This window comes from Nuphar pumila, chromosome 11 (assembly GCF_984573655.1).
Source record: "Nuphar pumila chromosome 11, dmNupPumi1.hap1.1, whole genome shotgun sequence".
Taxonomy (NCBI): Eukaryota; Viridiplantae; Streptophyta; class Magnoliopsida; order Nymphaeales; family Nymphaeaceae; genus Nuphar; species Nuphar pumila.
This window is the reverse complement of record NC_143259.1, coordinates 104,255,556-104,281,023: the sequence shown is the minus strand read 5'-3', so window position 1 is coordinate 104,281,023 and position 25,468 is coordinate 104,255,556. Positions and strand designations below refer to the sequence as shown.

Sequence of the window (25,468 nt, the reverse complement as noted above, 5' to 3'; positions counted from 1 at the left end):
GATCCCATTTTTATGTGTTTACAACATTGTACATTTAACACTGTTTGAGGTCGCACGACCATCTCATCCGATCATCGCAGTACTAGCATGTAGTGCACGACTACAAGTACTCTAGGATGAAAGGGGTATAGTTCCTCAATAGGAGCCTCAACAAAAATGTTTCACAAACTTTACTTTTGACATTCCTTATCTTTTGAAACAGTCAACAACTTGTACCAACATTTAGCATGCAATTTTCTAGAATCTCATCCGCTATCGTGGTTTCTATATGCCTCGAATGACTCAATATGGGCCTCGATAGATGGGATATGGGTTTCTCAACAGAACCCCCACTAAGAAGTTCGCCCAAGCCCCAATTTGGGGTTACTCAAGATATGTCGAATAGACGAACAGAACCATCCAATCACATCTTTCCAAATACTTTGATTTGGGCAGTCTTTGATGCTATTGCGCAGCTCCCTAAATTCTCAAGTCTACTTTGCAGGATTGCTCACTCGAAAAGCCAAGATCCCTGCTAGGGATACCTCTCCTTAGACGAGGATGTATCGTTATGCTCCCGACTCAACTCTTGTCGCAAGAGGGAGAGCGCTAAATGCCCCTTGCCACGAGGATGCCTTTATAGCACATGCAATGAGCGAAAACCTAAGAGTCATTTGTAATGGCAAGGCAATAACGAAATATTTGCAAAAGCAAGAGCCCGGGCGCAAAGCGTGATGGCAAAGAAAAGACATGACAGAAAGTAAAGGACAAAGATCGTAAAACCGCGTTCTTGAGTTAAATGTGTACTCGTATAAATATATATGCATATATATTTATTTAATTGTCCTTTTTAGTTAATTGAACTCAATTCAATTGGCCAAGTCCTCCGTACAATTTTCCCCTACCTTGGAGAATTGCGAGCTTGTTGGCGTCTGCGGGTGTAAGCGATTAACAGGTCGGGTCGCGGGGCGCGAGAGAGATTCGTCGTATGAGCTGCAAAAGCAAGGCATCAACATGCTATCTCAATCAGAAATGTAAAGACGACAGAGGCGTTGTTGTTGTCCTGACGTGAAAGAAGCAGAGGCAAGGGCATCATGCCCCTGCGAACCTGCTGAACGCGAAAGAAGTAGGGGCAGGGGCCGCGAGCCCCTACTGACCTACTGTCAGCAAACAACGGGGAGGCAGAGGGTTGCACCCCTGCCTGTCGACGGTTCAAGCAGAGGCAGGGGTTGCGCCCCTGCCTTCCAAAAAATCGGACAGAGGCAGGAGTTGCGTCCCTGCCTTTCGAAAATGAGAGTTGGCAGGGGTTGAAACCCTGCCTGACAAGGTGGAAGAGAGGCAGGGGTAAAGCCCCTGCCTAACAAAAATAAGGGAGGTAGGGGGCTTCACCCCTACCTGCCGAAATTAGCAGAGGCAGGGGCGGTGCCCCTGCCTACAAGAAGGAAAAGGCGTAGGGAGGGGGCTTGGCCCCTCCCTCGCCAAACTGAGGGTGCAGTGAGTGCACAAGGAAGGGCTTCGCCCCATCCCTGCCAACGGATACGCAGGGAAGGGGCTCACCCCTCCCTTGCATACAGGGGTACAAGGAGGGGGCTCGGCTCATTCCCTATCGCTGGAGGGTGCAGGGAGGGGGCTCGATCCCTCCCCTAATCAATAGAGGGAGCAGAAAGGGGCTTAACCCCTCCCCTGCCGTTAAAGGGAGCAAGGAGGAGGTTGGGCCCCTCCCTTGCTAAAGATGGTGCGGGGAGGGGGGTCCGACCCCTCCCTTGGCCACAAGGAGCAAAGGGAGGGCTCAGCCCCTCCCCTACCAAAAGGAGACGCTGGGAGGGGGCTCGACCCCTCCCCTGCAAACAGAGGCATCGGGAGGGGGTTGGGCCCCTCCCCTGCAAACAGAGGCATCGGGAGGAGGCTGGGCCCCTCCCTCGCAAAACACATCATAGGGAGGAGGCTCTGCCCCTCCCCTACGATTTAAGGCAGCAAGGAGGCTTTGCCCCTCCCTTACGATTGAGGGAGGCAGGGAGGTGGCTTAGCCCCTCCCTGCGCAAACGGAGAAGTGAGGGAGAGAGAGACGAAAGGAAAAGGAGAAGAAGAACGAGGGGAGTGTACCTGGGGGTTGCTGGAAGAAGCTCTCCGGAAAGGAGCCTGCCGGAGGAAGGGGGGTCATTGGTGGCCGTTACTCGACAGACGCGAGGAGAGGGGGGGTCGGGTAGAGAGAGAGAGACGAGAGAGCGAGAGGGGAAAGGGGGTTTCTATTTGAAACCCCTCCCCTACGTCGTTGTCTTTAGAAAGCACGAGAGAGGCGGTGGCCTCAGGTTGGGTCCGGGTCGGGTTCGGGTCTGGATCTGACCCGAATCCAAGCCTTTTTTTATCTTTTTACATCTTACCCTCCTTAAAAATAATTCCGTCCGCGAAATTTCTATTGCATTCATTGGTCAAAATACAAGTCAGGGTATTTTTCCCTGATATCTGACTCAGGCTCCCATGTACATTCATTTATTTCATGGTATTTCCAACGTACTTTTACAAGAGAAATCGTTTTTTATCTGAGCACTTGGACTCGAAGATCAACAATTGTCACAGGTCTTTCCTCGAATGTCAAGTCTTTTTTGTTATCCACATCATCGTAATGAATAATGTGTGATGGGTCGTGAACGTATCTTCTCAACATAGATATGTGGAAGACGTGGATCTGAGCGTACTGAAGAGGCAGCGCAACACGGTAAGCTGTCTCACTGATCCAATCCAGGATCTCAAATGGTCCGACGAATCGGAGACTCAGCTTTCCCTTCTTCCCGAACCGGAAAACGCTCATTGTAGGAGATACCTTGACAAAAACCATATCTCCCATTGAGAAAACAAGCTCTCGACACCGACGATCGGCGTAACACTTTTTTCGACTTTGCGCGGAATGCAAACGTTCCCTGATCATATGCACTTAATGAGTATAGTGTTGTAGCACTATTGGTGAATCTTGCGTCCGTTCACCAACCTTGTCCTAGTAAATAGATGATCGACAAGGCTTCCAGTACAAGGCTTCGTACGGGGCCATTCTGATGCTCGCATGATAACTGTTATTGTACGCGAATTCTGCCAACCCGGTATGAGAGTCCCATTTTCCCTTCAAGTCCATCATGCAAGCTCGCAGCATGTCCTCCATAGTCTGAATCGTACGTTCAGATTGATCGTCGGTCTGGGGGTGGAAGGCAATGCTGAATTTCAGTTTCGTGCCCAAGGCCAACTGCAGCTGCCCCCAAAACCTTGAGGTGAACCTCGGGTCACGATCGGAGATAATTGACACAGGAACACCGTGCAATCTCACAACCTGTATTTGTTGTTAATGTCCCTGCACACAAATAGAACACCAAGAAAAAATATGCAGAATATATCTAAAACTCGGCACGATAACACCAATAAAATATCATACAACTAGCTTCATATGAATATGAATACTCAACTATAGGCACCAAAAGTAAGCGAGAACTAATAATAAGTTCACATCCAAACTGAGTATATCACATCCATATTACCACAAATATCATACATGATATCCAAGCCATCAATACAATGAGATGAACTTACCTCACAATGCCGATAAGCGCATCAAGCCAAATCCAGGTTACCGCCTCTAGTATCACTTCATAAGCATCACGAGAACTCAACCAAACATGAATAATATCAACCCAAATCACGTCTGTCTGATGGTATACATCAAAACGACCAAAATACAATCCATCCAAGACCCAAACACTCATCGATTGGATTACATTAAACAAAAAACCAAATCTGGACATAAGAAACCTCAATATCCAAAAATCATTAAAAAATCGATAAAAAATCAACCACTCAACTGATTGTAAGACGTCGGAGGTCGCCGGAGAATGTCGTTGGAAAAGGTTGCTAAATCGGCTGAGCGAGAGAGGGAGGAGGAGAGGCGTGAAAAAAACCCTAAGCCTCTCTTTCGAGTTTTTATTTCATGATTTTTGAAATTTCCCATTTTACCCTTAATGAAAAAAAAACTTTCTTTAAAAAAAAGGGTAAAATGCTTTAATGGGGTACTCGTCCCCCTTTAATGGGGTACGCGTACCCCATTAAGCGTGCACTTCCCCACGCGTTTCAAAAGCGCGGCGTTTCGCGCTTCCAAAGCGCGTATCCGGGAAGCGTGCTTCCCCTATAGTAGGGGCGCTTTCGGTAACTCTGAGCCGGACCTCATACATTAGAGTGAACAATTTCAAAAGATTTTGTTGTAAACATGGATCTTTGAGTAAAAGGTAGACTTTTCATTTTCCCAAGAATACATTCATTACATACAAAATTTTCATTACAAAGATGCTTAATAAAAGGCAAATAAGAGATTTTAACAATGTTGGGATGCCCTAATCTCTTATGCCATACAAGAATATCTTTGTTTTGAGCAACATTACAAAATTGGTTCTTGGGAATTTAGAGAAAATCAACATAGTAGAGGTCTCCTCTCCTAGAGCCTGTAATGAAAAGAGGTGGAAGCACCAATAGAGCAAAAGGCACTCTTTAAGAGTGACCACTAGAGCCAAGAACACAAACACCAAATGTGCACACACAAAACTCTCAAAAGTAGAAAATGACTTAAAGTCATAAGTTGGGTATTATTGAAGAAAGGAAGAGAAGGGTGAAAAACCCATGCTACAAGAGGAGAAAACCTCCTCTATTTATAGAGGAGGGAGACACAAACAAGGGACCACAAGGGGACTCCCTTGTAGTCGTTGGGGCCCCAACGATCAGAACCGTTGGGGCCCCAACGACTACAAGTGTGGGGCCCCTTGTGGTCTTACATAAGGAAAAAAATAAAAAGAAAAAAAGTTAAAAAAGAAAAGGAAAAACGTAAAAAACAAAAATACATTGGTTGTTTTACAGGAATACCCTTATTTGGTATTTTACTAAAAGAGAAACAGGTATATATATACATATATGTATATATATACTTATATATACGGATGTATATATATATATAAGTATATGTATATATATACATATTTTAACACGCCCCCTCAAACTTTACGGGGAGAAGACCGAAAGTTTGCTAAGGAGAAACATAAATCGTGGAGTTGGGAGCGCCTTGGTGAAGAAGTCAGCTAGTTGATACTCTGAAGTAACATATGGTAATGAGATAGTCCCTCTGAGGTATTCGTCTCAAACATAATGGCAATCCATTTCGATATGCTTGGTCCGCTCATGAAAGGTGTGATTGCTGGCAATGTATATCGCACTTTTGTTATCACAGCAAAGCTTGGTGGGAGTGGAAATGGGGACGCCCATGTCACCAAGGAGACTCATGAGCCATACAATTTCCATAGTTGTCATTGCCATGGCCCGATATTCAGCTTCAGTGGAGGACAGTGAAACCTTCTGCTGCTTCTTGCATCTCCACGAAATAAGAGATTCACCTAAAAAAATACAAAGACCCGTTATTGAGATACGATCATTGGGATTTCCTCCCCAGTCAGCATCAGTAAAAGCAGTTAAGGGATGAAGAAGAGGATAAGAAGAGTCCCTTGAATATAGTATTTTTGATATATCGCACAATTCTCATTACGGCTGCCATATGAACCGAAGTAGGCGCATGCTGAAACTGGCTTGCTGCATAAACCGCATGAGCTATATCTAGACGTGTGATGGATAGATAGGTGAGAGATCCGATTAATTGATGGTAGGGGGTTGGATCTTCAAGAAGAACACCATCTCCAAGTCTCAGTTTTGCATTAATAACTTCGGGAGTCTCAACTTTCTTTTCATCAGATATTCCTGATTTGGTACAAATTTCTGCAACTAATTTCATTTGAGATAGGATGTATCCTCGCGGGGAATAAGCCACTTCAATCCCTAAAAAATATCTCAAATAACCAAGGTTAGACATATCAAAAGTTTCTTTTAACATAGACTTTACATCATTTACTCCCTTTTTGTCATTCCTAGTGATGATCATATCATCAACATACAGTAGAAGCATAATAATGGAGTCACCTGTCCTTTTAACAAAAAGAGCAGTGTCAGTATAGGAAGAAGAAAATCCTAAATTGCTTAATACATTATTAAACCTATCATACCAAGCTTTAGGAGCTTGCTTAAGTCCATACAAAGCCTTTTTTATTTTCAAAATTTTTCCATTTAAATTCATACCTGGAGGCGGTTCCATATAAACTTCTTCATTTAAATTACCATTCAAAAAGGCATTTTTGACATCAAGTTGAAAGATTGGCCATTTTTTAACAGAGGCTATAGCAATAAGAGATCGAACACTAGTCATTCGAGCAACTGGGGCAAAAGTTTCATTATAATCTACCCCATATTCTTGGGCATATCCCTTGGCTACCAACCTAGCCTTATATTTTTCCAATGAACCATCACTCTTAGTTTTTACTTTAAAAACCCATCTACATCCAATGGGTTTCTTGCCATTGGGAAGATCAATGATTTCCCAAGTTTGTGCCCTTTTAAGAGCATTAAGTTCTAGTTCCATAGCTTCATTCCAATGAGCATATTGTTTAGCATCATTGTAATGAGATGGTTCATGAAAGGAGTGAAGAGCATGTTAAAATGTATACTCAAGGATACGTATCTCTATATATAAGTATATATATTTATACATTTTTCTCCTTTTTACCCGAAAAAGGGTATTTTAGTCTTTTTACATCTTGCGCATATTCCATTTGGAATATGCTGTAATTTCTCTTTTATTTTTAAATTTCTTTATTTTTTATTTTTTATTTTTTATTTTTTGTATTTACAAAAAGATGCATTGGGGGAGCTCCCCAACGACTCCTTTGGGGAGCCTCCTTACACCTCTCCTTTCTTGTATAAATAGGGGTGTTCCCCCTTGTTGTAAAATAAGCTTGAGAGTCTAAAGCATTTGCTTTTATATATTAAAATACATGCATTATTGCATGTTTATTATTTATACGCTTTTTGCGTATTTTGTTCAAGTGTTGTGAGAGTGCTTTCATGCACTTCTTTTATAAAGTTTTTATGCTTGCATATGTATTGTCTCTTCGTAGACAATTTTACAGAGCAAGTAGACATGCTCGAAAGTTAGGAGAAAAAGAATCATAAGAAACAAATCTATTGGGTATTTTGGAAATCCGATTTGATTTTCTTTGAGAAGTCTCTTCGATTGACTCACTTTGGGAAAAAATTTCAAGGGCACAAGGAGGATTTCTTTGATTCCTTCTAGAGTAGACTTGTATTTGTCTTGAAACATTTTCTTCTAAGTTTTGATCATCACTTGGATGTTCAGAATGATCTTCGCTATGGGATTCACTAGGATCAATATGATCATCTATGATGTTTTCTTGAGGCAACAAGTCAAATAGAAAAGAATAATCAATATTTTCATTTGGTTGGTGCGAAAAACCATTTTCCTCTTCAAGGAATGTGACATCTTTAGAGATATAAAGTTTGTTCTTAAGTATGTCAAAACACCGATAACCTTTTTGTTTTTCGCCATATCCCAAAAAGATACATTCAATAGCCCTAGGAGAAAGTTTATCATTTTTGTGAGTTAGAACAAAACATTTACATCCAAAAATTCTTAGTCTTTTATAATCGGGAGACATATTGTAAAGTTTTTCAAATGGAGAAAGATTTTTCAAAGAGGATGAAGGAGTTCTGTTGATAAGATATGTTGAGGTTAGAACCGCTTCGGCCCAAAAGGATTTTGGGATATTTTTTGAAATTAATAACGTTCTTGTAGTTTCTATTATTTGTCTATGCTTTCTTTTCGCAAGACCATTTTGTTGCGGAGTGTTGGGACAAGAGCGTTGGTGACAAATTCCATTTTCTTTTAAATAGCTTTGAAAATCATTGGACATATATTCGCCTCCCGAATCTGACCTAAGAATAGATAGATTTCCCAAAAATTGATTATTTACCATTGCATGAAATTCTTTAAAGAATGAGAAAACTTCGGATTTGCGACTTAGGAAGTAAATCCACGTAAATCGAGTGAAGTCATCAATAAAGACCACGTAATACGAAAATCCTCCTTTAGACAAAATAGGGGAAGGTCCACACACATCGGAATGAACAAGTTCAAATGGCCGAGTGGTAAAGTAACTTCTTTGAGGAAATGGAGTAGCTTTAGATTTCCCAAAAATGCAATCTTTACAAGTCATGTGATTTCCTTTACAAGTATTGTTCAAAAACGGAAAAAGAGACATTTTTACAAAATTTGGATGGCCAAGTCTCTTATGCCAAATTCCAATACTTTTGTCTTTAACAAGATTGCAAGATGACTTAGATGGAAGAGTCAAAAAGTCCACAAAATAGAGATCACCCCTTCTATGGCCTTGCCAAATCAGCTTCCCTGACTAGAGATCCTGCACGGTGCAATCTTTAGGTGAGAAAGAGACTTGGCATCCATGATCGGTGATTTGAGAAACGGAAAAAAGGTTTAAATTAATTTTAGGAACAATTCTTACTTTAGGAACGAAAAAGTTTTTAAAATCAAGTGTTTCAATACTTTCAATTTTCAATGATGTTCCATCGGCCGTTGAAACACAAGAGGATATGGGTTCGGAAAAAACATTTGAAAGAGAGTTTTTATGAGATGTCATATGAAAAGAAGCACCAGAGTCTAGTATCCACATACCTGGAGGTGATGAAGAATATGCGATGGCGGCTCCGGAAGTTGAAGGAGAAGTCTTGAGAAGATGTTGGAGAACTTCGGAGATATGATTAAAAGTTTCTTTGATATCTCCCTCTTTGGCACTTTCTTCTTCCTTCTTTGGAGAATTTTCTCCAACCGCGGCTACTTTTCCCTTAAGTTTGGGACAAACCGGTCTAATGTGCCCCGGTTCATTACAATAATGGCATATTATTCCCTTTCTAGGCCCATTGCTATTTTTGTAAAAGTGAGGGGGTTTATATGCTTTAACATTTGATCCGGGCCTAGTAACGGCCAAAACTTCATCACTCTTAATACTTAAGCCAAGTCGAATTTCCTCTTGGCATGTTTCGGCAAGGGCGTCTTCAATAGGTAGAGCTTTGCTTCTATGGAGAAGAGATGCCCTAACTTGTTCAAATTCCGGGCGAAGACCATGAAGAAATTGGAAAAAATGCTCCTTTTTAATTTGTTCCCTTCTTAATTCAATATCTTCCGGAGCCACCCACTTAGGCTCAAGAAGAACAAGTTCATCCCAAAGAGAGGTTAGAGAGCTAAAATAGTCCCGGACACTCATATCTATTTGTTTGGTGGAACGGATTTTTTCTTGACAAAAAAATTGTCGAGCAAGATACTTTTGGGTATACATACCCTTAAGGAAAAACCAAGCCTCATTGGCCCTTCAAAATTTGGCAATATTAGCACAATTTTTAAGGTCTACATTGTTCATAAACCATGCCAAAATTTTGGCATGGTTACTTTCCCAATCCTCAATTTTGGATTGATGGTCATTAATAGCTTTGATGCGCTCATCGCCATCTAAAGCTTTTTTAACCTCATTTTCGATTTTGGTGATAACAAGAGAGGGTTCGGGAGTAGTTCCCATAACAAAACCCCAAAGTTTCTTACCTCTTAGATGATTTTCCATAGCGGAGGCCCACATGAGATAGTTGGACCCATTTAGCTTAAAAGAAAGCTTCACTTTAGAGTCACGTTCCATCAGCACCAAATATCCTTCCTTTCTTCAAAAATTTGAGAGGCACATGTTCCAAGATAACAAAGAAAAGCCCAATCACCAACCGAGCTTTGATACCATGTAATGAAAAGAGGCGGAAGCACCAATAGAGCAAAAGGCACTCTTTAAGAGTGACCACTAGAGCCAAGAACACAAACACCAAATGTGCACACACAAAACTCTCAAAAGTAGAAAATGACTTAAAGTGATAAGTTGGGTAAGCCTTCCCCAATCAACTTCCCGGACTGGTGATCTTGTATCCAACATTTATTAGAAGAGAATTTTATATCGCAACCATAGTCCGAGAGTTGAGAAACCGAAAATAAATTTAAGTTTAGTTTTGGTATAAGATGAATTTTTGGAATAAAGAAGTCTTGTTTTTCAAAATTGCATATTCCTTTAATTTCAAGAGGTGTTCCATCCGCCGTTGAGACAAAAGATGGAAGAGTTTTTAGAAAAATCGGAAAGAGAACAAGCACTTAGAGTCATGTGAAATGATGCACCGAAATCTAGGAGCCAAGATGTCTTACCGAGAGATGAGGAGAATGACATAGCGGCTCCGGAAATGCCTCCTTTGAGAAGAGGTTGTAGAGCATCCATAATTTGTTGAAGGGAAAGAGGCTCATTTGATGAAGGTCGTTCCTCAGGTTGGGATGCCATAGCCGCGGCAAGTATTTTCTTCCATTTGGGGCAAATGGGTTTGATATGCCCGGGTTCTTTACAAAAGTGACAAGTTAATTTGCTATAGTCTCTTTTGCCATATCGATCATTTTCTTCTTGACCTTGATTTTTGAAATGAGGAGGTTTGTAGGCCTTTATATTATTCCTGGGTCTCGACACAGCATTAACCCCTTCATAATCATTTTGAGAAGAAGGTGTAGCAAGGATGCTAGGATTATTCTTACTAATCCCCATACGGGTTTCCTCACCACTTAGCTTAGTGATTACATCTTCGATAGAGGGAGATATGAAAGTGAATAGAAGAGAGGACCGAATTTGCTCAAATTTGGGTCTAAGACCATTTAGAAAATTGAAGAATCGATCTTCCTCTAGTTGTTTGTGTCTTAACTTAATTGCTTCTCCGCTCCATTTTGGTTCGAGCATAGCAAACTCGTCCCAAATAGATGATAGTTCGGCAAAATATTCTCGAATAGACAGATCGTTTTGTTGAAGGGTCAATGCCTTCTTTTGGAGGTAATACTTGTGTGATAAATCCCTTGAAGTATACATTTTTTCAAGGTACAACCAAGCTTCGGAGGCCTTTTTTAACTTAATGATGTTGGCGTTGATCTTGGTTTCTACGGACGAAAAAATCCAAGACAAGATCTTGAAGTTCTTCATCTCTCACTCATCATGCTTTTTTTTGAATAATCTTCTAAGGCTTTTTGTCTATCTTCCCCCTCAAGAATCTTAATATCCCCTTTTTTCAATGATTGTAAGTTTGGGTTCAGGTTCCGGTATTGAACCTTGAACATACCCCCAAAGACCCTTTCCTTTGATATGGGCTTCCATATTCCCGGCCCAAACATGATAGTTTGAACCACTAAGTTTAAAACCAAGGGAGAAGTGAGAGTCTTTTTCACCTATTAGAGAGGGTAGAAGATAAAAAATAACACGTACTTCAAACGATTTTCAAGTCTTTCTTGATAAAAGAGGCTTCTAAAATATTGCCCAAAGAAGATGATCCACTTTAAACTCCAATAGCTTGAAGGCACGTTTTTCGAGGCACTTCAAAAAATGAAGAGATGCACGATTTCCCTTCTTCAACGAGGCTTTGATACCATGTAAAAGTATCTCCAACAAGATACTAAGATCAAGACCTTAATATTCTTGATAATAAACTCAGCACACATGCACAATAAGAACACTTTAGAACACTTGTGCACAAAAGCACAACTCACAAAATCTCACAAATGCACAACGACATAAAAAATATTGAAATCACTTTATTGAGCACTTGGGCTTTGACTCAAAGCCATAGAAAAACACAAGGGGGAATACCCTTATATAATGGGAAGCCATGGAGGGGCTCCCAATATAATCGTTGGGACCCCTCCAAGGGTTATAATTATAATCGTTGGAAGGGCCCAACGATCATGTTGGGTGGGCCCCTCCATGCGCCAAAAGAAAAAAAGGAATAAAAAAGAGAAAAAAGAAAGGGGAAAAAATACATACATATTCCAAAAAGACTGTGTAAAATGACAAGTATACCCCTACGGCTAAGGTGAAATAAATAAATATATTTTATATATATAATAGGTAGATACACATACATATATTCTATGTCACATGGGTGCGGGTGCGGGTGCGACACGGGTGCGGCGCAATTTCAAAAATTTTGGACACGGGGACTCAACTATATATATATATATATATATATATATATATATATATATATATATATATATATATATATAAGACTCGGTCAAAGTTGTGCCCATTAGGGGACAAGTGATGAGTTGTGAAGGCATTATGTACACTTTCTTCGTATAGGAATAATTCACTTTTGGGCACTTTCTTCATACACTGTAATAATTCACTTTCTTCATACAGGAAAAAACCACAAAAACTTGAGTTGTGCCCATTCTGTACTTAAAACTTGAAAGTGTACAGGTTTTTTAGTTGTGATGGGGTTTTTTCCTTACAGTTGTAGCCCAGAAAATTTAAAAAAAAAATTCAAAAAAAAAATCCAAAAAATGGACGAAAATGACCCTGGGTGCGTTGACCACACCCAGGGTCGGGTTGACCGAGTCCGAGCCGCACCCGTGTCCGCACCCGTGTCGGTGCGTGTCGACGCAAGTGCGGCGACCTTGCAGCCGAGTCCGTGTGACATAGCATATATTATATATTATATATATGTACATGTATTACCTTATATATATAAAATATATATTAGATTACATGATTTGATTACATAATTTAACAGAAGGATGCAGGAGCATTAGTGAGTCTGAAGGGCATGACCACAAATTTGTAATGCCCATATTTGGTCCGAAAGGCCGTCTTGGAGATATCATCTCGCTTAATTCTGAGTTGATGGTACCCAGATCTAAGGTCGATCTTTGAAAAGATCTTGGCCCCCTCCAATTGGTCGAACAGATCCTCGATGCGTGGCAATGGTACTTATTCATTATTATTGCCTGGTTGAGCATCCGATAGTCGATGCACAACCGCAATGATCTGTCATTTTTCACAAGCAAGACAGGAGCTCCCCAGAGCGAGACGCTGGGGCGAATGAATCCCTGATCCATCAACTCCTGCAACTGCTTCTTGAGCTCTTTGAGCTCTACTGGCGCCATCCGATATAGAGCATTTAAAATTGGCGTAATACCCGACAACAACTCGATGCTGAACTGCACCTCACGCGACGGAGGAAGTCCTGACAGATTCTCTGGGAAGACGTCTGAAAAATCTCGAACCACCTCCAAGTCTCTGATCGGGACTCACATCAGCTCAGACTGGATGACACTAACCAAGAAGGCAGTGCATCCCTTCCTCAGGTAGTTATGTGCCTTTAGCGATGAAATCAACTTGCTCGCCCGAACGAGTTTCACGATCTTGAATTCCACCTTGGACATTCCAAGTAGAGATAAGACAATCCTGCTATCTTGGTAGAAGATCTTGGCATGATACTTGTGCAGCCAATCCATGCCAAAGTGAGATCGTCGGCATCTGGAGCATATATTGCCAGCATGTTGCCTGGCTGGAGGGTTGCCCTGAGGCAGATGACGCTTCGAAGGAGGAAACTGTTTCTTTCCTCCTTCGATCTTTATGGGAAAAAACGACCGTTTGCCTGGGCCGCCGGATGGTGTCTTCAGCTCACCACCCGCAGCGGGTGGCTTCCTGCTCTGTGCACTCTTAGAGTGCTCCCAGGCTTCACCCAGGAGGGTGGCTGCAACAACTGTCGCAGAGAAGGTCGAGGGCATACTAGTTAGGACCTGATACATGAGCCCCTCCTTCAGCTCCCGAATAAACTTTCCTGCCCGCTCGCAATCATCCGCGAACAGGTTGGGGCAGTAGGGTTCTAAACTCTGGAATTTGGCGATGTAATCCGTCAAACTCGAATTGCCATGGCTGAGCTCCAAGAACTCCACCTTCTTGTCCCTCGCATGAAGAGGGAAGTAGTTCTCCAAGAAAGCCTTTCTGAAAGCTTCCCAAGGAATTGTTTAAATTCCCGAAAATTGCACACCCCGGGCCATATCCCACCAACTACGGGCATTGTCCTTCAGCCTGAAGGTCCCATATAACGTCTTCTTATCGTCGGGGACTGACAAGACCTCAAACACTTATTCCACCTCCTTCACCCAGTTATCGGCCATGTCTAGATCAGGCTTACCAGCGAAGGTCCGAGGGTCAAGATTCAAATTTTTTTTATAGGTCACTACGGTATGCTGGCTCAGTTCAGGAAAGGGTGCTTGTTCCCTTTGAGAACGAATGTGGTCTCCATTCGTCAGCAGAATCGTCGTTCGAGTTCCTTACCATCCTTGAAATAAACAAGGGATACCAAAGATAAAAAATTTCATGAAGCTCGAGATAGAAGCCAAAACATCTGTACTATTCATGCGTAACACGAGTAGTTTACAAAAACCTAGCAATGCTAGTACATAAGCAGAACGTGTCAAGCCACTTAGCTTAACAATACAACTACAAAACAAGAGAAATTGTATACTCACAGAGCCATGCGGATGCTCAATGGTCAAGAATCCTTTCTACTCTTAGCTCTGATACAAATCTGTAACGCCCCAAAATTTCAAACTTGCGAACCTTTCAGAAAACAGGCAAGAGACTAGAAAAAATCTCTTTCCTTTCAGAGTTTGTTTATGTAATCAGCGGAAGATAATTCTTTTGTTGAATTTAAAAAGGCAAGCTAACAACTTTGGGCACGTTAGCTAAAAGAACCAAAACTCACAATCTATGTTACTTGCAAAACACTTGTAAAAGCCACTTTCATTAAAAGAAGTACCTAAATAGTACAAAATTCGGATATCCCAAAAAAAAATCCGTTACAAAACCCAAAAACGTCCAGGATGCGAGCTAAGAGCAGGAAAAGAAAATCTTGAAGCCATCTTGCCATCGCGCCATCGCCCGTGGTGTACCTAATCATCACATGTACCCATAGAATGGGTTAGTTTCGGAAAAAACTAGTAGGTGCACAAGAGAGACTACAGGAAACTAGATTAAGTACATTTAATTCACAGCATGCTAAGCAGTTTAAAGCAGATATGTCGTTAAACAGGTAAGCAGTTCAAAGCAGGTAAGCAGTGCAACTGTCAAAACGCAGCATGACGATTCATTTGATCGTAAGATGTGAACTACCACGCAACAAGCAAGTCTCATGACCCATGAACCAGTGTGAACAGACTTTATGTTTTGATATTACTAGCCCACGGGTACGCGCAGACAAATCGTAAAAACAACAGAGACTAGTTTTAGCGTCTGTTATTCTATGTATTTTCAATAACCCGAATAGCAGTTGAGTCCGCTCCTAAGGGGATGACTTTAGCCGAGAGAGGATTCCCCAAAGGTAGGTACTTGGCAACTGATGCATCCAACTTCTGCAGAAGTCCATGGTATTTACCACCTAGGATAATGTCTGGTAGTCCCTTCCCCTAACTCCAACGACTGGGGAGGCCAGATCTTTGCCCGTGGGGTGGTTGTTAACAACCTGTCCATTGGGGTGTGTACTGCTCTGTCCTCTCACTCGACAGACAACAAGAAGCGAATGAGTGAGTTAGGGGTAAATTAACTAACGACTCATTCTATATGCTCTGGTCTTTTAAACAAATGAGTATCTTACCTTTGAAGGTGATCCCATTTTTATGTATTTACAGCATTGTACATTTAGCACTGTTCGAGGTCGCAAGACCATCCCATCCGATCATCGCAGTACTAGCGTGTAGTGCACAACTACAAGTACTTTAGGATGAAAGGGGTATAGTTCCTCAATAGGAGCCTCAACAAAAATGTTTCACAAACTTTACTTTTGACAATCTTTATCTTTTGAAACAGCCAACAGCTTGTACCAACATTTAGCATGCGATTTTCTATAATCTCATCCGTTATCGTGGTATCTACATGCCACACATGACTAGATACTGACCTCGATAGACGAGATACGGGTTTCTCAACAGAACCCCCCCGCTAAGAAGTTCGCTCAAGCCTCAATTCGGGGTTACCCGAGATATGTCGAATAGACGACCAGAACCAGCCAATCACATCTTTCCAAATACTTTGATTTGGGCGGTCTTTGATGCTTTTGCGCAGCTACCTAAATTCTAAAGTCTACTTTGCAGGACTGCTCACTCAAAAAGTTTGGATCCCTACTAGGGATCCCTCTCCTTAGATGAGGATGTATCGTTAAGCTCCTAACTCAACTCCTGTCGCAAGAGAGAGTGGTAAATGCCTCTTGCATCCTCCATGATGATGCCTTTATAGCATATGCAATGAGCGAAAACCTGAGTAGCATCTGCAATGAGAAGACAGTAACGAAATATTTGTAAAAGCAAGAGCCTAGGAACAAAGCGCGCTGGCAAAGGAAAGACATAACAGAAAGTAAAGGACAAGAATTGCAAAACCGCGTCCTTGAGATAAATGCATACTCGTATAAATATATATGCATATATATATATATATATATATATATATATATTTAATTATCCATTTTAGTTAATTGAACTCAATTAAATTATCCAAGTCCTCCGTGCAATCTTTCCCTACCTTGGAGAGTTGCGAGCATGTTGGTGTCTGAGGGTGTAAGCGATTAACGGGTTGGGTCGCGGGGCGCGAGCGAGATCCGTCGTATGAGCTGCAAAAGTAAGACATCAACATGCTATCTCAATCAGAAAGGTAGAGACGATAGGGGCGTTGCTGTTGTCCTGACGTGAAAGAAGCAGAGGCAGGGGCATCGTGCCCCTGCGACCGCGAACCTCTGCTGTCAGCAAACAACGGGGAGGCAGGGGGTTGTGCCCTTGCCTGTCGACGGTTCAGGCAGAGGTAGGAGTTATGCCCCTGCCTTCCAAAAAATCGGACAGAGGCAGGAGTTGCGCCCCTGCCTTTCGAAAATGAGAGTAGGCAGGGATTGTGCCCCTGCCTGACAAGGTGGAAGAGAGACAGAGGTAAAGCCCCTGCCTAACAAAACCAAGGGAGGCAGGGGGCTTCACCCCTGCCTGCCGAAGGAGCAAGGAGGCACGGGTGAGGCCCCTGCCTGTCGATCAAAAAGGGGGAGGCAGAGGGCTTCACCCCTGCCTGCCGAAATTAGCGGAGGCAGGGGCCACACCCCTGCCTACAAGAAGGAGAAGGCGCAGAGAGGGGGCTTGGCCCCTCCCCCGCCAAACTGAGGGTGTAGGGAGGGGCTCGGTCCCTCCCCTGCAAAATGAGTGCATAGGGTGGGGCTTGGCCGCATCCCTGCCAAAGGGTACGCAGGGAAGGGGCTCAGCCCCTCCCTTGCATACAAGGGGTACAGAGAGGAGGCTCGGCCCGTTCCCTGTCACTGGAGGGTGCAGGGAGGGGGCTCGACCCCTCCCCTACCGTCAAAGGGAGCAGGGAGGAGGCTGGGCCCCTCTCCTGCTAAAGATGGTGCAGGGAGGGGGGTTCGACCCGTCCCTTGGCTGTAGGGAGCACAGGGAGGGCTCAACCCCTCCCTTGCCAAAAGGAGACGCAGGAAGGAGGCTCGACCCCTCCCCCGGCAAATATGGCACGCAGGGAGGGGCTCGACCCCTCCCCAGCAAACAGAGGCATCGGGAGGGGGTTGGGCCCCTCCCTCGCAAAACACATCGCAGGGAAGGGGCTCTGCCCCTCCCCTGCGATTTAAGGCAGCAAGGAGGGGGCTTTGCCCCTCCCTTGCGATTGACGGAGGCAGGGAGGTGGTTCATCCCCTCCCTGTGCAAACGGAGAAGTGAGGGAGAGAGAGACGGAAGGAAAAGGAGAAGAAGAACGAGGGGAGCGTACCTGGGGGTTGCCGAAAAAAGCTCGCCAGAAAGGAGCCTGCCGGAGGAAGGGGGGTCGCCGGTGGCCGCTACTCGGCAGACGCGAGGAGAGGGGGGGTCGGGTAGAGAGAGAGAGACGAGAGGGCGAGAGGGAAAAGGGGGTTTCTATTTGAAACCCCTCCCCTACCTCGTTGTCTTTAGAAAGCACGAGAGAGGCGGTGGCCTCAGGTTGGGTCCGGGTCGGGTTGGGGTCTGGATCCGACCCGAATCAAAGCCTTTTTTTTAGGTTTTAAACTAGAAACTCAACTAATGCCTTTCATGCATCCAAATTCACAGACTATTATGCATAGTATGCTTCACAAGTGGACACTTGAGGCATATGGAAGAGAAAACTTGAGCTATCAGTAGGTTGATGCAAAACTGTAAAGAACCAACCTTGGAGTTACAGTCAGCAAGGAGAAAATACTTGCATGGAAGGAAAGCATTCTATGCACTAGAAATATTAGATAATAAATGTGGATAGAAATTTTTACAAGCATAAAATACGAGAAATTAGTAAAAGGATTATAGATGTGAACCTCATCTTTAGAAAGCAAAGACAGTATGGGGATAAGAATAGCTGCGTCCTGCAAAAGCAACACAAGCAAATGGACTTATACAAAAGGTTAAAAAGAAAGGCCGAGTAACTATGTCGAGAGGACAGCAAGTAGCTGTCTTTTTTAACAAAATCGAAAAAATGAGCATCTTAAAGGAAAGGAACCTTCAGTTTGTTCTCATATAATTGTTTGACCGCAGCAATCAGATCGGCAGCAGGTGTGCATTCAGCCGTCAGAGTTTGCAATACCTAACAGAGATAGATAGTATCAATATTCCAAGAAAAGGAAGAGATGGTTAGGAAAAAAGTTGACAGATCTGGTTGATCTCATTGAATGAAGGATAAAGACTATTACCAATATTAACAGATTTCAAGTACAGGAAAAGGAAGAGACAGTTAGGAAAAGTAGTTAACAGATCTGGTTGATCTCATTGAATGAAGGATAAAGAATATTACCACTATTAATAGATTTTCACTCCCTTGTGGTGGTTCAGAGATTATATGTAATAACACAGAATATGATGACCCAATGTTTCTCACAAGAATAGGGATATGCCTATGAATCACCTGCACCATAGAAATTTCTATAACAAATTAGAAATAGCTAGTCCAAAAACTCCAGATAGAGCTTAACTAATGCACATCCAACCAAAGGTATACTTTTGAATTACAAAAGAGTGAATGAAGGGAAAAAAACAAAGGACCTGCTTGACAGCTTTTTGAGCCCATCCATAAATACTAAAGACAAGTTGGAGAAGGCTTGGTTTCTACGAAGACAATGTCTGCTGTTAACAAAATAAAGAAATGTACAAGAAGAAAGAAAAGGTTTTCTCATCCACACAAAGGATGCGGCAGAAGGAAAATATTACATACAAACCTTAGTACACAAGGCAAAGTAAAGGGACATACAACGTTGAGCTCGTGACAAGGACACATGTCGGACATTATCCACAAACTTCTTGTCACCTTTGACTGAATCACTGTCAGTAGCTCCAGGTTCTGAGCTTTGGGAACCACCAGCAGATGTTTCATGGGTTTCAAACTGAAGGAGAAAACATGAAATTATATGTTAGAAACATATTCAAATTCACCAAACAAGGTAAAGATTTACAAAAGACTATAAGTGAACAAATGCAACAAAAAAAGAGTCCATCCAAATCTGAGGAGCTATGTCACATGGGTGCGGGTGCGGCACTTTCAAAAAATTTGGGTGCGGGGGTGCGGCAAAAATATAAAAATTTATATATATATATATATATATAAAGTCCAAAAGTTGAACATAAATGACCCTGGGTGCGTTGACTGTACCCAGGGTCAGGTTGACCACATCGAATGCAGGTGCGGGTGCAACGTGGGTGCGGCACCTAGTTGGCGAGTCCCTGTGACATAGCTGAGGAGAAAATCACTTAATCATTCCCAACATTTTAAGCATTTCCAGTCTTGGTTGGACTATAACCCAGCTTCAATAAAGTATTGCACAGATTTCATTGAGATAATAAAAATATCTATCAACTTTGATCAGAAATCAAATAAAAAAAATATGACTAGCTGCTGAAAAGTCAATCTTCTAGTAAGCCAAGCCCAACCCATTATATGCTAGTGATCATAAATTTACTCTCTATAGATCAAAAGGAAACGTATGTCATCATGTTAAGGTAAAATGCATAGGTAGAACAACCTAACCGACATTTACTTATGAAGAAGAGAAAGTCCCAGTTCATGCATATGGATTTAAAATTCAAATCACACCTTTGATCTTATTTATTCCGTTAATACGCGATATGATCATGACTAATTCCCCTTCATAATTTGTCTCATCTACTTTTCACCATATGGGAAATCCTTTACTAGTGATAGCTATTGTGTCTCTCACATATCTGAACAAACCTGCACAAGTGACAAAAGGCATTCATCTTATGAACTTGTACATTTTATGTCTTACCTACCCATTAATAGATTTTAGATGGCTTGCCACCTATTTGATCTAATTCTAATACTTCAGTCAAATTTTAATTTTAGTTTTTTTTTCACACAGACTAGTCTTATCAACCTGTGCCATACATGTATTATCTACCAATTAATAGATGACATGTTTTCTCCTCCCATTTGATAATCCTTTTATATAAAATCAAATTTTGATGCATTTGTGTATTGCGTCTGCATCAGTTGCCAGTACCATGCCATTTCTTCTTTTTTCCCCTTTCAGAAGAACGAAAACAGTCGAACTTTGTTTTCTGGGAAGCTATTACTGCAATTATGACATGATCATCTTTGATTTATTCCAAAGGCTTATGGACTATTTCAATTAGTTTCACATAGAATGCTAGAGATCACCTTTCTGCCTGGAAAGTAATTTAGCACATAATGCTTCTATAAAACCAGGTAAAACAGGTAATTTTAATGCCCTAAACAACAACCAAAAAAGAAAAAAAACTAAATGGTAACTTTATTTTCAGAAATAGATTGTTAAACTTCTATGAGAGTCCTAAATAGTTAAATTTTAAAATTTAACTAATAATGATAAGGTTTTACAACTCCGCCTATGTATAACTCTTTAGTTATACACCGCCGGTCCCAAGCCCGGATAAAGGAGGGTTGCAGTAGGCCAGTGACAGCCAGCATAAAAACTTAGTCATACCCTATGAATATGAACCAATATGAGAATTTCATTGGGGTGTTCCCTACTAAGCGATGCGTTGTACTCTATAGGCCCGGAGACAGTGATAAATGGGCAAGGGTTGCTAGGTCGTCGCCCAGAAGCGACACGTCACACCGGTGCCCGGGTGTGGTGTCAAATAGGCAAGAGTTCCCTCACTTTGTTGGACCGGTGGGGGTAAAGAAGTTAGTCCAAGACCATAAAATTAGGTTAGCCACTTGGAACATAGGGTCTTTAACTGGTAAGTTGGTAGAGTTAGTATATGTTATGTGTAGGAGAAAGATTGATAATTTATATCTACAAGAGACCAAATGGGTAGGCGAGAAGGAAAAAGTGATAGAACCTTGGGGATATAAGATTTGGTATACAGGAATAAATAGAAATAGGAATGGAGTAGGGATTGTTATGAGTCTTGAATTTATAGATAATGTAGTTGAGGTCCGTAGGAAGGGTGATATGATTTTACTTATTAAATTAGTATTAGGTACAAATCTGCTTTAAGCCCTTTCCTATTTGTTATAGTGATGGATGAGCTTACGAGATCAATTCAAGAAAATGTGTCGTGGTGTATGTTGTTTGTTGATGATATTGTTTTGATTGATGAGTCTAGAGCTAGGGTTAATGCTAAGTTAGAATTATGGAGACAAACATTGGAAGCAAGAGGTTTTAAGTTGAGTAAGAGTAAGACAGAATACATGGAATATCGGTTTAGTAAGCAACGAAGTAGTGATGGGAGTGTAGTGAAGCTTGGTGAGCAAGAAATACCGGTGGATGATTATCTCAAATATTTGGGATCTATCATTCAAAAGTATGGAGAAATTGATGGAGATGTAAATCATAGGATAAAGGTTAGGTGGATGAAATGGAAGAGTGCAACTGGAGTGTTGTGCGGTCGTAGAATGCCACTGCGGTTGAAGGAAAAGTTTTATAGGACGACGATTAGGCCCGCTTTACTATATGGTACGGAATGTTGGGCTGCCAAGAGACATCATATTCAAAAAATGAGTGTAACTGAGATGTGTATGCTGAGATGGATGTGTGGAAATACAATAAAAGATAAGATTCAGAACAAGGAGATACATAAAAAGGTAGGCGTTGCACCCATTGAAAATAAGATGAGAGAGACTCGTTTACGATGGTTTGAACATATTCGGCGAAGGCCTAATGATGGTCCAGTTAGAAGGATGGAGAAATGGGAAAATATATTAGTTAAAAGAGGTCGGGGTAGGCCTAGGAAGACATGGATGGAGGTGATAGGAAAGGATATGAATGCTTTGAACCTCACCGAGGGCATGGCATTGGATAGAAATGATTGGAGGAGAAGGATTCATGTGGAAGACCCAGAATGATTTTCTTTGTTGGTTCATATCGCCGACCCCAATTGTTTTGGGATGAAGGCGTAGTTGTTGTTGTTGTTGTAGTGTTTATGCACCTCAAGTAGGTTTAGATGATTCCATTAACCGTCAATTTTGGTAAGATTTAGATGGAGTAGTACAAGGGATATCTTATGGAGAAAAGCTTTTCATCGGCGGTGAACTTAATGGACATATAGGCATTAGTAGGGATGGATTTGAGAGTATCCATGGAGGCTATGGTATATGAGAAAGAAACGAAAGTGGAGAAAGGATTTTAGATTTTGGTTTGTCCTATGACATGATCTTAGCAAACACTTGGTTTAGGAAGAGGGAGTCTCACCGAATAACATTTAAAAGTGGGGTTAATACGAATCAGATAGATTTTTTCCTACTTAGAAAGAGAGATAGGGATTGTTGCATCGATTGTAAGGTTATACCGGGAGAAAGTGTAGCTACACAACATAGAGTCTTAATTTTAGATCTTAGAATTAGAAAATGCCGCAAAAGGGATAGACATAGGATAGATCCTAGAATTAAGTGGTGGGCACTGAAAGGAGCTAAACAATGAATGTTTGTAGAGCAGGTAGTTAAGAAAGTTGATTGGTGTCTCGAGGAGGATTCAGAATCAATGTGGAATAAGATAGCGGGTGGCATGAGAAAGGTGGCTAAGGAGCTATTGGGTGAGTTTAAAGGCGGATCACCGCTAGGTAAGGATACATCATGGTGGAATGAGGATGTCAAATTAGCTATTAAGGTTAAAAGAGAGTGTTATAGAAATCTAAGTAAGAGTCATGATAATGAGAATTTGGAGAAGTATGTGATAGCAAAGAAGGAAGTTAAAAAGTAGTTTGAAACGCGAGGGATAAGGTATATAAGGAGGTTTATGACAAGTTGGATACCAAAGAGGGCGAGAAGGATATTTATAGGCTTGCAAAGATGAGAGATAGGAAATCGAGGGATCTGGGTATGGTTAGATGTATCAAAGATGAAACAGAAAGGGTTTTAGTCAAAGATGAGGAGATTAATGAGAGATGGAAAGATTATTTTGATAAGCTATTTAATGGAAGTCATGCTCAGGATCTTGGAGACTTGTCCATTCCTTTTCATGAGATGAATCGTGATTTCATGCGCAAGATTCAAAAGAAAGAAATTGCAGAGCCTTTGAAGAAAATGAAATCAAGAAGGGCAGTTGGCCCACATGGTATACCTATCGAGGCTTGGAAATGCTTAGGAAAGAAAGGTTTAGAATGGTTGACAAATCTTTTTAACAAGATTTGGCGGACAAATAAGATGCCTAATGAGTGGAGGAAGAGTGCGTTGGTGCCTGTATATAAGAATAAGGGTGATATACAAGATTGCACAAACTATCGTGGTATAAAACTCATAAGTCATACTATGAAACTTTGGGAGAGGGTGATTGAGTCTAGGTTGAGGAAGGTTGTCATGATATCGGAGAATCAATTTGGTTTTATGCCCGGAAGATCAACTATGAAGCTATACATCTTCTTAGACAACTTATTGAGAGAAATAGAGAGAGGAACAAAGATTTGCATATGTTTTTTATTGATTTGGAGAAGACATACGATAGAGTACCTAGGGACGTTTGGTGGACAATGATGAAGAAAGGTGTTTCTCTCAAGTACATTAGTATAATTAAGGATATGTATGAAGGAGCAGTAACCAATGTCCGCACTTGTGGAGGGGTGACAACAAATTTTCCTATAATGGTTGGGTTATATCAAGGATCTGCTTTAAGCCCTTTCCTATTTGCTATAGTGACGGATGAGCTTACGAGATCAATTCAAGAAAATATGTCATGGTGTAGGTTGTTTGCTGATGATATTGTTTTGATTGATGAGTCTAGAGCTGGGGTTAATGCTAAGTTAGAATTATAGAGACAGACATTGGAATCAAGAAGATTTAAGTTGAGTAAGAGTAAGACAAAATATATGGAATGTCGGTTTATTAAGCAACGAAGTAGTGATGGGAGTGTAGTGAAGCTTGGTGAGCAAGAAATATCGGTGGATGATTGTTTCAAATATTTGGGATCTATCATTCAAAAGTATGAAGAAATTGATGGAGATGCAAATCATAGGATAAAGGTTGGGTGGATGAAATGGAAAAGTGCAACTGGAGTGTTGTGCGATCGTAGAATGCCATTGCGGTTGAAGGGAAAGTTTTATAGGACAACTATTAGACTCGCTTTACTATATGGTACGGAATGTTGGGCTGCCAAGAGACATCATATTCAAAAAATGAGTGTAGCTGAGATGCGTATGCTTAGATGGATGTGTGGAAATACAATAAAAGATAAGATTCAGAACGAGGAGATACATAAGAAGGTCTAATGATGCACCCATTGAAAATAAGATAAGAGCGAATCGTTTACGGTGGTTTGGACATATTCGACAAAGGTCTAATGATGCTCCAGTTAGAAGGATGGAGAAATGGGAAAATATTTTAGTTAAAAGAGGTCGGGGTAGGCCTAGGAAAACTTGGATGGAGATGATAGGAAAGGATGTGAATGCTTTGAACCTCACCGAGGACATGGCATTGGATAGAAATGATTGGAGGAGAAGGATTCATGTGGAAGACCCAGAATGATTTTCTTTGTTGGTTCATATCGCCGACCCCAATTGTTTTGGGATGAAGGCGTAGTTGTTGTTGTTGTTGAATGGTAAGGTTTTACAGGTTGTCAAAAACATTGCTCGAGCATTTGGGAATGTAGGAACCAATTTTTATTGCATGCAACCTGGAACATGCTGTATACTTATTTTCCCCCTTTAATGACAAAATTTACTTCGCCCTCCTGCCAAACACCATCACCACCAGTATAGAAAGAAACACTGGCTCTAGAAGATCTCCTGTATCTGACAACCTTTATTTGAACAAGTATTCATGCCAAGCTGAATTTTTCATTAATAATTCTAACATCAGTTTTGAGAGGCAGCTTATAACTTTTTCCTTTTAGTCCCATTTGAATTTGTTAATAAACAAAGCAACTAGTGCTACTTCAAACTTCAAAATAAGATTGGTTTAAGTGGTCTTAAAAGTCTTTTACTCAAAAAAAGTAAATTTTTCATGTTTTCTTCTTTTTCTGGAAGATGTAAAATTTTTACTAAAATCATGAAAGATTAATTTTTTTGATGTTCTCTTGCAGAAAACTCTGAAACAGATGACTAATATATGTTCTCCCAAAATCCGAGTGAAGGGTTTTAATTTTAGTAGAAAATTAAGTCTCAATCATAGAATAAAACTTCTTAAAGATTTCAAACAGCTCATTCATGTTTGTCATAAAGTAGATCCAAGTGAAT

The 25,468-nt window shown here is 41.3% G+C and overlaps 1 protein-coding gene across 1 annotated transcript in view; it reads right to left on the bottom strand.

The window, feature by feature from the left end:
• Positions 1-25,468, bottom strand: part of LOC149822666 (uncharacterized) — a 142,134-nt gene that overhangs the window by 58,608 nt on the left and 58,058 nt on the right. The window contains exons 15-19 of the mRNA XM_089980338.1: positions 19,021-19,185; positions 18,848-18,910; positions 18,600-18,710; positions 18,309-18,392; positions 18,127-18,174 (exon numbers count right to left, since the gene is read on the bottom strand). Coding sequence (XP_089836464.1) covers positions 18,127-18,174; positions 18,309-18,392; positions 18,600-18,710; positions 18,848-18,910; positions 19,021-19,185 — 471 coding nt within the window. The remainder of the gene's footprint in view (positions 1-18,126; positions 18,175-18,308; positions 18,393-18,599; positions 18,711-18,847; positions 18,911-19,020; positions 19,186-25,468) is intronic.